Genomic DNA, 14,018 nt, shown 5'->3' on the forward strand with positions numbered 1-14,018 from the left:
AAATTATAATTTAGGGTTTTCTGTAATTAACTTTCTGTAACTGTGTGTACAGCCAGTACTATAACGCAGCATTAAATCACTTTAGACTATAAAAATAATGTCACTGAATATCACTGACTAGTTTGATTTTAATGCTCATTTACATATGCCTGTTGATATTGTATTATTGTTATATTAACTTACATTAAACATTCCTGGGTCATATCTCAAAATGTGATTCAGATGAAAGTTTTTAGCCAAGTCTTCATATTTTAATAGTGAAAAATCTTAAAGGTTCCCCTGTACTTCACATGTTATGCTCCTGTACAGACATACGCGTTACAGTTTCTCTGCCACAACAGTCTTACTTATACTACAGGCAAATCTATTTTTTATTTGATAACATGTCCATAATGGCTTTGAGTGTTTTAAAATCAATTTCAATTTCTTTTGCAGTGCAAAACAGCAAGCCAAGATGGCAGACTACTGCAGAAACATTTTTGGAGATATGCTGCTCATAGACCTCCTGGATAAGTACCCAGTAAGTGTGGAGATCATCTTTATTCAGTTGCAAGCTTCATGCATACATGTTTAAGTATATTCTTGCTGCAGTTGTATGAATGTGCTGTGGATATTGTCATGTTTATTCAGTTTCAAGCTTCAGGTATACATGTTTAAGAATATGCTTTCTGTAGTCATATGAATGTACTGTGGAGATTGTCATCTTTATTCAGTTTCAAGCTTCATGTGTACATGTTTAAGTATATGCTGTCTGTAGTTGTATGAATGTGCTGTGGATATCGTCATGTTTATTCAGTTTCAAGCTTCAGGTATGCATGTTTAAGTATATGCTGTCTGTAGTTGTATGAATATGCTGTTGAGATTGTCATGTTTATTCAGTTTCAAGCCTCATGTATACATGTTTAAGTATATGCTTGTTCTAATTGTATGAATGTGCTGTGGATATCATCATGTTTATTCAGTTTCAAGGTTCATGTATACTTGTTTACGTAGATGCTGTCTGTAGTTGTATGAATGTGTTGTGGATATCATCATGTTTATTCAGTTTCAAGCTTCAGGTATACATGTTTAAGTATATGCTGTTCGTAGTTGTATGAATGTACTGTGGATATTGTCATGTTCAGTTTCAAGCTTCATGTATACATGTTTAAGTATATGCTTGCTGTAGTTGTATGAATGTGCTGTGGATATAGTTATGTTTATTCAGTTTCAAACTTCAGATATACATGTTTAAGTATATGCTGTCTGTAGTTGTATGAATGTGCTGTGGATATTGTCATGTTTATTCAGTTTCAAGCTTCGGGTATACATGTTTAAGTATATGCTTTCGGTAGTCATATGAATGTACTGTGGAGATTGTCATGTTTAATTACATGCTGGTTGTAGTTGTATGAAGGTACTGAAGTTGGAAAGAAATGTGTTCATGCTGTTTCTGTAGTTGAGCTGGTAGATCCATGCAGTTGTAGCTGATAACTGTGTTTTGTAACAATCCCACTGTGAGCAGACATAGCAGCCCAGCTCATTCTGTAACATCTTTATTAAAATACCATAAAAATGGCGTTGCTGCATATGACAGGACTGCAGCAGGTCAGAGTGTCTAAGCTGTACTGATACCCTTAGCTTCCTTTGAAACCACAATGACACTGATTTATTGAATGCAGAGCTGCAACTATAGTAAAATGAAGAGGTGGTTGCACCAGACACAAGGTGTGGGGCTACGATTGCCATGTGCTGAAGGGGGAGTGCAGGATCAGAATTCAGTTCTAAAGCCAGGAGAATATTCTGATTGCTGCTACTGCACACAGTTATGGCCAAAGAGTTGTATGTGCGGTGAGAGGGGATAAACTTTAGTAAACTGCTTATCCAGTTGCATCAAGAGCAACTTCCTACAGCTTCAGAAGAGGGGACCTTTTTTTTTAGCTCCTCAAGAGCTAGGTATGGTTCTGATTGAATGGGCATTTATTCTCCAGAACAAAATAGCCTTTATTTACACAATTCCATTTGAATTTCACAATTTTATGAAATTCTATCAGCTGAGTTTCACAATTTTGTTTCATTCCATCAATTTTCACTATTGCACATTCAAAACATTCAAAATATTTGGTTATAATTTGATAGAAATTCAGCTCCACCTATAGATACCTTCTTCACTTCTTATTCTCTCCTGCTAGTGTTAAGCCCAAGACATCCTCCTGTGTGCAATCTCTGACCTTTAACCTTTGTCTCATTTCTGGTCCCAGCCTGCCATCCTTAGCCCCCACTCGGATCCAATGGATCCTTGGCCCCCTGCCCAAGTCCCTTACGACCAAGTCCCATGCAGGTGTCCTTAATGACAGGCTCCATGCCCTTCCAGCCCAGTAACGTTTGAGTTGCTGGCTTTTCAGTTCTGTCTTGCTTTGGTCCTTAACTCATCTCCCTAAACTGAACCTTTTATGTTGATATTAAAGTGGGAAGGGTAAGGTTTCTTTACTGCATATAAATGCTGCCAGTGAGGCTTTTTCTGTAAATCCAGCTCCACTTATAGACTCCTTCACCTCCTTTATCCCTCTTCATTATATACTAAGATGTTGTCCATAGTCCATGACGTCATTTTTGAATATGCTTTAACATTTTAGAGCACCCATAAGCCTGGTAACACTGCTTGGTCCCATGCCAAGCCATTTCTTAGTAGGTTTTATCCTTTGGCAACCTCCTCATCAGCAGGTCTATTCTGTTCAATCCCACTGACTCCTGGCCTAGTGTATTTTCAGTTCTTCATCACCACTTTCACTTAACAGAACATGGTAAGCAGCTGGCTAAGTGTTCACTTTTACTTCCTGCATTTATAAATCTAGTCATATCCCTTACTATTTGCCTACGAGGATCTCTTCCATGAACATGCATATGTTTTTTGTCAAATATTCCTTTGTGTATAAAATTTACAAGCATTTGTTTAGCTGTTTATTTATTTGATAACTAAGTCAGTGGACAGTTCTAGGAACCATTTTCATTCACAGCACAGGCATATGGTACAAAGACAAACAGCATTATTTAGCTCAGCTATATAAATAACTTTGGTAGCAGTATAGTTCAATTGTTTTCCAGTTACTTATATAAAACCATACACTGGAACTAAAAACAGGTAAGCTTACCACTTCAGAAGGAATTTTTTGAGCTGGAGTCCTTCAAAGATTGGTGTTGCACCTTAATCCATTTTCCATCTTTATTAATGACATTAATACAATTATAAACCCAAACAATATCACCTTCTACACTGGTGTCATCCTTTATAAGTCAGGTACCACAACTCAGGATTTACAGCATTTCCTGCAAAAAGACTTCACTACACTATCCCATTGGCTAGGAAAAAAAAGACTACTAACAATAAATTGCAGCAAAACTGCCATCGTAAGATTTGGATTTACAGATAAAGTACCTGCAGGTTGTCACAGTAAAGCATTACTGCCACTTACTCTTTGGAAACTGGGATGTGTTTGTTGAATACCCTATTTATGATTATTGTCACAACATGAAGTAGTACTAATCTAATGCCAGCCTGATAGTACAAATATCTGGGACGAACTGTTGACCCTATGCAGTCCACGAAAATTTGCATATACACTGTGATCAAAAATATCATCTCAAGAATTACAACCACATATTTGGTATCTATCCATTTCATCACCAGAAGCCAGGAGAGTCATAGCTAAAAATGTAAGTATTCAAAAGCTGGAATATAGTTTATTCATTCTTACAATGAACTTGGCTCACAACCCTAACACGATTCAAACAAGTGTCAATGACATCTATCAGTTCATCAGCCTAGCCCCCCACTGTGAACACCAGTGCATCTCCCTTAACAAAGCCAATTACCTACCCATTCCAGGCAGATCTTATCTGATCTCCTCTCATCTCACATCACCTCTCCTCTCCTCTTCTCTTCCCTACAGAATCTTCCCCAAATACTATTGCCTCCCTTAGATCCAAGCTACAAATTATGCACTCCAAATATCCACTCAGAAACTGAGATAATAATGCACTCGCACTAGTTATGCCCTCATATAGTCTGACATTTGGAGTAAGAAGCCTCAGCAGAATTGTTCCTCAAAATGAAAGAGGATTTCAGGAGAGAAATTAGATGGCTTACTAATTTAAAGTAATTTTCTTGGCCACTTAAAGGAAATATGCAAATGTTCATGCTTTATTGACAATGGCTAGGCTGGTCTGGGTACTCCAACTCCCCCACCCCCATATTTCCCCACACTTTAGCTTAATAGAAACTTTCAAGCTGACTCAAATTTCTGAAGTTGTACTTCATGCATATACAACCTCCCTTTCATCTCCCACTCTAATGTCCCCTTTTTCTAGGTTATCCTCTCAGCTAATACACATTTTACTCTAGCTCGTGCAAGCTATACATCTCCCTACATCCTAAGTCACCATTTCCTCTTGCTAACTCTGATCCCTTCCTGTTTCTCTGAATTCATAATATATTATAACCATATTCCACGCCATACTAATGGTGACTCTGCTCCCAAAGAACACTGTTTGAACTCTTAATGAACTAGATAAGTTGTACATAATTTTAGGTATTCTTCATTAAGTCCTGATCAGCTACAATTGCTTGTCATATTGTAAGCTTTTTGCTATGAAATGAAAATGTGACTTTTATATGTTTGGGCTATGAAATGATCTATGTAATTTTGTGTAGTATGCATCTAGTATGTGGTTGAAAAGGGTCAACGACCAAACCAAACAGTGCTTGGGGGGGCAACTGGGAATTTGGGCTAGACTGCCCAATGGTTTCCTGGACTGCAAGCCTAGTAACTACATGCAAAATACACATCTTCCCTCTGTAGACAGTTAAAGAGAGCAGTAATATAGTAACTACATGCAAAATGCACACTTTCCCTCTGTAGACATTTAAAGAGAGCAGTAATAGTCTGCATGTTTCTCACAAGTTATTTGAAGTTGCAGCTATCAGTTACATGTGATTAAGCAAGACTTTTAATCTGGCAGTTGGCACAGATGGTTAAGGGCGTAACCTATAGTTCCTTTGGTAGAGGGTTTGATTCCCTCAACACTCATTTGTTTTCTGTGTGACCTTGAGTAAGTCATTCAACCAAACACTGCTTACAGGCAACTAGAAATTTGGTCTAGGCTTCTTAATGGCCCCTTGGACTGGAAGTCTCGTAACTACTTATGAATGTATGAACCCATCTCAGTAGCTCTTGCAGTTTCACACACATGAATGAAAAATAACAAGGCTCATGTCACAAATGCTGTGTTTAGTAAATAAAATAAATGCATAGGAAAATACTCGTGCTGAAAATAAGCACGTATTTCTAGGCTAGCCTTTATTTCTGAAGCAGCTGCAATGATAATAGTTTTTTAAGACGTTCTAGGAGCTTTTTTTCTGAAAGAATGGTAGTTTAGCTTAAAACTTATTGGCTGTGATAATGAGTCCAAGGAAGTCAGAGAAGGATTTGAGAAGGCTTTCTCATCAGTGGTCTGATTAAGTAGCACACAGCAGTAAAATATCATTGGCTTTGCAGTAAAAATATCATGGGCTTCTTGTCTATCAACTTCTCAAGTCTAATCCGTGACTCTCTCACGTAACATACTCCTGATGTTCCTGTCAGTGTCCCTTTCCTGTGCTTTCCACATTAACTGGTCTTCCCTTCTCCATCACTGTCAAGGAACAATGTATGATTAGTGTAAATGCTGTTAGCAAATACAGTAATCTGTTCATAACCCAGCTGTTCCAGTGTACAACTTTCATCTTTGCAGTGATATTTTGCACTTGATGAAGGACCAATACATCAGGCAACCCTTGATTCCTTTTCCACTGGAGTAAAATTGAAATTAGCTGACCCCATTACCTACCTCTCATGCCTTTCCATTTTTTTATCATTGTCAGGTAGAACTCCAGAGGTTATCTTTCTGGCCTGGTAGTGGCATATTCTGCTCCCCAGTAGACATCATTGTGGCACAATTTGAGGACACTGTGCTGACCTTCAGCAGCAACAGTTATATACTGATGACCTAATTCATCAGGTCTCATTTCCTACATTTTTCAAATTGCAAGTTAAATGCACTAAACTTGCCAGTGTTACCTCCTCCAACTCCTTTTCCATAATTTCTTGCCATCATAACATCATACAATTTTTATATTGATTTGAGCACCTTTGCAAGCACAATACATTGCTTCAGCAGCAGAACAGAATATCATGCTTATATTACTCTGTTCTGCTGAATAGAATATCATGCATATGAGTAAAACATCTATATGATCTGCCACCATAACAGCAGCAGTAAGGAATTTGAAACTGGCAGCTCAATCAATTTTGCAGTCAGTCAGCACTACCAGTTTACTGCTATGGATTAATATGGTCACAATAAATAATTAGTGATTGAGCTAATAGACAGCAATAAAGCTGTCATGCTGAGTTATGCACTACTGTTTCAACTGAGACTTCAAGCTATTTGTTGCCATCCTATCCTCACTACTGTTTTCTCGTCTTTTTCTCATAACAAGACTGTGAAGTACCTTTGTAATTTGAACTCCAGACTTACTTTTCCTAGCAATCAATTGTCTGTGTAATGTATTTATTTATTCATTCATTTCTCATATGTAAAGGAGCACAACAGTGAAACAGTATTTAATGTTTAAAAGTAAAAAAAAAATATTATAAAGGAAAAGATATCATGAGGAAAGGCAATACCACAGTGCATAATACAGTACTGATTTTTTTTCTCGTGGCAGCTTTTTGTCCAATATACGTTGGACTATGACTTAGAAATGAACATTTTCTAAAGTACCGTGTGAAGTTTATTGCACCATATAGTACATTTCACTGTTTAATAGTTGTGTTGCCTTACTTTCATATTTTTCAGTGTAAGATATAGCATTAAAAGATGTATGCAGTTTAACACTCTTTGTCAAGCACCTTTCTTATTAATTTTAGGCTTCCAGTTCTAAGATTATTGTATGCTTGGTTATGTAGTTCTGATTATTTATATATTCATTTTACAGTGTGTATGTCTTTTGACCAAGTAGTACATTTTTTGTCATGTCAGTAGCTCAACAGTGGCACACATGCCTTTGATGCAGGAAGATCAGAAAAACGTGATTTGTTCCCACAATAACACTGCTGGCTAGTATAATGAAGGTGCTGCACTCCTGAGTGGGTCATCCTTTGGGTGAGATCTTAAGCCAAGGTTCCATCTGCCTGAGTTGGTAGTAGCTCAGGTAGATGCAAATGATCCCCTGGCATGTAAAGAAGGGTGTAGGGGAGCATTATTGCATAATTCTTCATAGAAAATTTTCAAGTTTTCTTATTAGTTATAACTTGTTCTTTTTCACTTTATATGCATTTAGCAAGATTTCTTCAGCTCTCCAGTCTGTTTGTCATAACCACCTTTGTATTCATCTTAAAACAACATCCTAATAGTATTGTTAAATAATTCCTCGTATCTGCATTTGTAAAAATTCCATACTACACGAATCAAAAGCCTATCAACATTCTGTATCAAAACTTTTACTCAGATCTTCATATTTCCATAATAAACATTGGTTACAAGCATTTGGTGCATTTATACAGTGTATCAGAAATGCCAAATGAACTGATAAAGTGAGACTTCTCAAACATAACTTAAGAAGATACCGGAGGTGGGTTTTAAATCAGAGTATTGGCAAAATATAATATGTATTCTTACATATCCGTTGTCAAAATGCATGCTTTCTACATCTAGAGAGGAAGTAGAATTTGCAGTGTCAACAGTCTGAACTTTTTTGCAGTTATACATTTGTTCAGATATGCGATGTTGAGAAAAGTACTTCAGTGACTTTTTTAAAGTATAAAGTCAGTCCCTTAAATAGAATTCATGTCCGCTTTTGCCAAAATAACTCATTGCACTGGTTGAATACGTGTTGGCTGATATTTTACAGACATCATGTTCAGAATTTAATTTTTGGTGAAGACAGAATGGGCCCTGGAAAATGATTTGTGTATGGCTCTTTAGGGTAGCGTGACACTACTTTTTCAGCTCACCTGCCATGTTTTATTTATTTATTTATTTGCATTTGGTTACCATTTAGGGCTGACTGGTTCATGAAGACCCCTTTTCAGTGGACATCTGGGGAGAAAAACTCCATAAATATATTTTTTGTAAAGAAAAAAACATACAAATAGATTATAGCAGCTACTTTGTGAGTACAAAGAATATTCCAGGCATAATGATTACAGATTCAATATAAACTGGAAGGTACATATATGAAAGTAAATAATATTAAGTGTTGTGTCAGTACATGTAAGAGTAAACATTAGCCGAAGATAAAATACATCCATTGTGAAAATGATAACAATGCAATAATATGAGGTAATCTAAATATGTATCAGCAATTGCAGCAATATTCTCAAAAGACATAAGTGAGAAAAGTATATCCACTGCAAATAGGTTTGCAAATGTTTACAAATAAGGAGAGGTTAAAAAAAGAATATTAACATACATATTTGTTTGGATGGTACATCAGCTGTAATGAGAAAGCCACTATAAAGGTGTCAAACAGTACAGCATAAGGACAAGCCTGGGTCAACTAGCTGGATAGGTGTTATAGCTGAAATGCAGACACAACATATTCTCGTGTTGTTGTGTTAAAAATGGATTATCCTTCTTCCAGGGGGATTTCAAAGGAGCAGGATGGAAGTAATGAAGGAAGCCATGACTGATTGTTGTCATTGTCTGGTCTATACTTTTTGGGTGGGTCTTCTTTATGGCTTCTGCTGTTATCATTTATCTTTCCATACATGTTTCTTAGGGATGTTTTCTCTGTTAATAGAAGGGTCTTGACTGTGCAGGATAATTTTGGAATATTTTGGGACTGGTGAATCAAACATCTGGTCAATATTTTCCATAGCTCTTAGTTAGTTACTAGGCACATGATTCAGCAGATCATTGAGGAGCCTAACTGACTTTCCCAGACCAGAAATTGCTAAAGTGTTGTAAGATTAGGCTTCACTTAAATATAGTTTGTTAGACATAAATATAGTATTCTCTTTTCATAGGCCTAGAAATGCAGCCATATTAAAGCAGATATATTCCTTCATTTTACATGCAAATTCAATAAAATAGAATGTTTCAGTAACCTTCAATCAAGAATATTGATAAGAATAAAATGTTAAAAGAATGTGCAGTACATTAACTACAAACAGGTATGGGAACCCAGATTAAAGATGCATGTAGAACTTGTAGGAAAGTTACGGGGTTTTGGTATTATTAAGAGATACTTCAGACATAGGAGTCAGTTAACTCTGACTGATATGCAGAAAGTCATTGAAGTGCAGTCCACACAAGTTTGGTACAGAGACACAAGAGTGAGTGCAGACATCAGTTCAAATATCCAGCGTTCCAGAATATTAATTACATTATTTAGGAGGAAAGGAATAATTCTCAGTATAATGAGTACAGAAGCTGCATATATTATATTTCAGTCTATTTCAGTTTATTAGCACTGTTATTGGAGACAACAAGATTTAAATAAAACATTCTTAACCAAACTACAGTGTATGTAAACTTTTATTCTGAAAGGTACAAGAAGAATTGGCACATAAAGGAGAGAGTGACACCTGTTCACACAGTTCCAGGTAATTAAAAGATAAAGACAGCCATCTTAACTTAAAACCATATAAAAACATTTGAAACCAAGAAATGGATGACTGGGGTAAACCCAATAAAAACAATCTTTTTTTATGTTACAACTAAAAATGGTAGAATTAAAGTAAAATGATAAGTGCTTTCATTTTTTGCAATAAAACTTCCTCAGATAGCAAGTGGTCACAAAGGACCCCCAGTTTATAATAAAAAAGAGGTACTAATTTAAAAGAACTTTTTGAAAGGAAACAAAATTTGGAAACAAACAAGACAAAGTTAGGTACATACAAGTGTGGCAGTTGTAAGCAGTGTAATGCAATGATGAACCAGGGTACATTTTACCTCCCCACTAGGAAATTTACATTTAGATCTATGGATTATTATAATTGTGGAGTTAAGGGGGTAGTATACCTGGGTATCTGCATGCACTGCTTTAGTTTTTATGTTGGCAAAACTGAGAGACCCTTAAGAAGAAGGGTTTATGAACATCTTTATGATGTTTCTAGATATAAGGAAAGTAATGCCTTTTATAAACATTCGCAAGCTTGCAGTAATATGAATTTGAAATTTATGGTTTTGGAGCAAGTAATACCTGATTTAAGGGGTAGTAGTTGGGAGACCTGATTGGAATACCGAGAGCTCTATTGACAACTCAGGCTGGATTCAACCAGATCCCCAGGGTTAAATGATAGTATAAATATTGGGTGTGTTTTGAAGTTAAGGAAAGCTAGGCTTTGAAGTATGGTTTATTATGGGTATTATTGTTTACAATGTATAACAAATTTTGTTAACCATGATCCCATATTCTACAATTTTGTTAGGTTCAAAATCATTGGATATAAATCATTTTATCCTATTTAAAAAATTTTTTTAAATATTTTATGGAAATATTATATATTTCCTAACCATTCCATGGAGAATTATTTTGATATAGAAGGTAAAGGAGCATGTACAATGTTAATATGATAATGAATTTTATTATTTACATGGTTATTCTACTGTTGTTTTATGTAATTTTATTATCATTGTTTATTTTTTAACATGTTTTGTAGAGGCTACATATTTATTGATATTTACGACTCATACTAATTTATAACAGTTTATTATAGGCCATGTGACCTTACAAGTTGTTATTTAATGGGAAGGCATGACCTTACAAGAATTCATTCCTTGAAAAAGCCTGGCAGTGACCGGGCAAAAGCGCTTGGATTTTATGTGATTATTTGTGCTCGTGCTGTATAGTTTCATAGTTTCATAGTATAGTACTAGGCTATCTGCCCTGGGGCATTTGTAAGCCTAGCCATAGTGATGTGGCTTTTGCCACCCCATGAAATGGTACAAAAATGTACAGAATAAATCTAGAATACTGTGCCTCTGTCTAGTAGTGACACAATGAAGTTCCCCTTATATAATAGAATTAGTTTACTGTGCCCCTGTCTAGCATTGACACAGATGTGACCCCTGGGGTAAACTTACGATCTCCCATCCACTCATCAAGATTTCTCTTGAAGAGAGTCAGTGAGGGGCTCTGCCAAATATGAACTGGGATCCTGTTCCAAAGCATGGGAAGCCTCTGGGTTATGAATCTATCCCTCCAGCATGTCCTATTCATACTTGTGCCGAGGTTTAAGTCTTTAGCTTTCGTGGTCCTGATGGATTTGGATTTTTTGAGGTGGAGCATGTCCATCAGATCCTGATTGAACATGGCCTTGTACATCAGGCAGAGATCACCTCTGAGCAGGTGGTATGCTACTGAATAGAGCTGAAGTTTCTTTAGTCTGGCAGAATAAGACATATGTTGGAGACCCTTGATCCTTTTGGTGAGGTACTTTTGTGGTCTCTCCAGCTGTTGCAAATGCCGGGTGAGGTACATACCAAATGGGGCATTGTACTCAATCATGGGTCTGATGAGGGAGGAATATAGGGGTACAATGACATCCTTGGATCTGGATGTGAATCCCTTCATGATGAGGTGTGCAAGGTAGAATGTTTTTCTAACCACTTTGGCAACATGGGTGTCAAATGAGAGGTCGCTGTCTACTTGGGTCCCTAGGTCTCTGATTACTTTTTCCGTACTCAGTGGGTTGCTGTCTATGTGATAATTTGTGGGTACTTTGTTTTTCCAAAAGGGATGACTAAACATTTTTTGGCATTTAGTTTAAGGCCGTGACTACGGCACCAGTTGTCCGTTTCAGTGAGGCCTTTTTGTAGGATGTGTGTGTCTGCTGGTGTATCGACTATGGCGCCTAGTTTGCAGTCATCTGCGAACTTTGTCAGCCACAGCCCTCCCATGTTTGCTTTAACATCTGAGAAATAAATGCCGAACAAGAGGGGTCCTAGGACAGATCCCTGTGGGACACCACTTGTGACTGGCTTTGAGTCTGACATTGCTCCAGCGATTTTAACTTTATGGGTTCTGTCCTTTAGCCAGTTTGCAACCCATCTAGTGACATAAGGGTTTACTTTTAAGCTGTTTAGCTTATCTATGATGCCTGAGTGGGGTATTGTGTCGAAGGCCTTAGCCAAGTCCAGGTATGCTGTATGGACTGCTTTGCCCTCATCAATGGCTCTAGTGACTGTTTCAAAAAAGTCAACCAGGTTTAAAAGGCAGGATCTGCCCTTTACAAAGCCGAACTGGGTGGGGTCAAGTGTCTGTAGGTCCCCTATGTCTCTGTTTATGAGTTCCATAATGATTCTTTCCATAGCTTTGCAGACCAGGCTAGTTAAGCTTATAGGGCGGTAGTTTCCAGGGTCTGTAGAGGCACCCCCCTTGTGGAGTGGGACCACTGTTGCTGTACGCCAGTGTTCAGGTACATAATCTGAAGTAAGGCTAAGGTTAAATAGCATTTTTATGTGTGGGTTTAGCTCCTCTTGGAGTTCACGTAACACGCACCCCGGGATACCGTCAGGTCCCATTGATGCTGCGTTTTTTGCTTTGTTTAGGGCGGTTCTCACTTGGACATCTGAGATGACAGGGAGATTACATTCAGCTGGGATAAGTATTTCTTCTTTTGGGGGTGAAGGAGGGGAGAAATTTGCACTGAACCTGTCAGCCAGAATGTTGGCAATATCTGTGGGTTCAGTGTATTTTTGTTGTTGTGAACCAACTCTGAGCATATCTGAGGGTTTCCGCCCAGGTTTCTAACATAGCTGAAGAAGGCTTTGTGGTTATCTTTAGTGTCCTTAGCGATTTTTCTCTCAAAGTTTGCCTTGGATGTTTTTATGAGAGAATGTAGTTTTCTGCTAATGTTGATCAGAGATGTCTTCCCTTCATGGGATTTCGCTCTGACGTGCAGTAGCTTCCTTCTTTTGTTATACAATTTGTTTATGGCTGAGGTCCACCAGACAGGACACTTACATTTGGTGGAGAGGGACTTGGATTCGTTTGGGATTGCATGATCCATGCATTCTTGGAGATGTCCATAGAAAGCATTTGTGAAGGATTCGGCATTGTGGGATGTGGTATCCACTGGCACAGTGGGCTTAAAGGATACCATCTCAGTCTTAAGAAGAGTGAAGTCTGCTTTTGAGAAGTTTTTCACTGTGGTCTTTTGTGCTGGGGGTGGAGGTGGGATATGTATATCCAGGGTGATTAGTTTGTGGTCAGATCTCACTAGTGAGGGGTATACTTCCGGTGTGGAGCATTTTGTCCCCATGTTTGTGATGATTAGGTCTAGTATATTATCTCCCCTAGTGGGAGAGGTGACTAGTTGTTCCAGTGCATTTGAATTTATGAATTCCAGGAACCTTTGGGCTAGGATATTAGGGCTAGAATAATGTACCCAATCTATGTTTGGGTAGTTGAAGTCTCCCAGTATGATGGTATTTTGTGATACATTCATATCCTCCAATGTCTTCAGGAAGGCTGAGTGGGGTTCTTGAGATTGGGAGGGTGGTCTGCAACATGCTACCAGTTGTATAGCAGTTTTGCCTATGGTTAGTTGCACCTGTATGGTCTCTGATGCTTCATGTGTTGCTACTTATCCTGGAGGTGTGGGTGTCCTTTATGAATATGGGCACTCCCCCTCCCTTTGTGGTTTGGCCCGGGTTTTGGGGCCGAAAAGCATGATATGAGGTATAGCCTGGTAGCACTGGGATGCTCTCAGGAGCCTTGAACCAGGTTTCAGTTACTGCACAGACGTCGATGTTCTCCATGCTGAGGAGTGCATCAAGTGCCTGCATCTTGAGATTTAGACTTCTGGCGTTGAGCAGCATTACCCTTAGTTTTTTTCCATTTTTGTTTTCTAAGGAGGTGGGTTTGTCTTTTGAGCCTTGCCTAAAAAAGGCACTATGGGGGTGGCAAGAGCCTTAGCCAATATCCAGAATCCCAGTGGTGACAGGTGTAAGCCATCCCTTGCGAAGCAGCATGGCTTGTCCAACATATC

At 38.0% G+C, this 14,018-nt stretch overlaps 1 protein-coding gene across 1 annotated transcript in view; it reads left to right on the top strand.

Annotated features, from left to right (window-relative positions):
- LOC122803768 (1-phosphatidylinositol 4,5-bisphosphate phosphodiesterase beta-2-like) overlaps window positions 1-14,018 on the top strand; it is an 805,974-nt gene that overhangs the window by 159,957 nt on the left and 631,999 nt on the right. The window contains exon 5 of the mRNA XM_044073456.1: window positions 436-520. Coding sequence (XP_043929391.1) covers window positions 436-520 — 85 coding nt within the window. The remainder of the gene's footprint in view (window positions 1-435; window positions 521-14,018) is intronic.

This window comes from Protopterus annectens, chromosome 6.part0 (genome assembly GCF_019279795.1).
Source record: "Protopterus annectens isolate FY-2018-M chromosome 6.part0, PAN1.0, whole genome shotgun sequence".
NCBI lineage: Eukaryota > Metazoa > Chordata > Ceratodontiformes > Protopteridae > Protopterus > Protopterus annectens.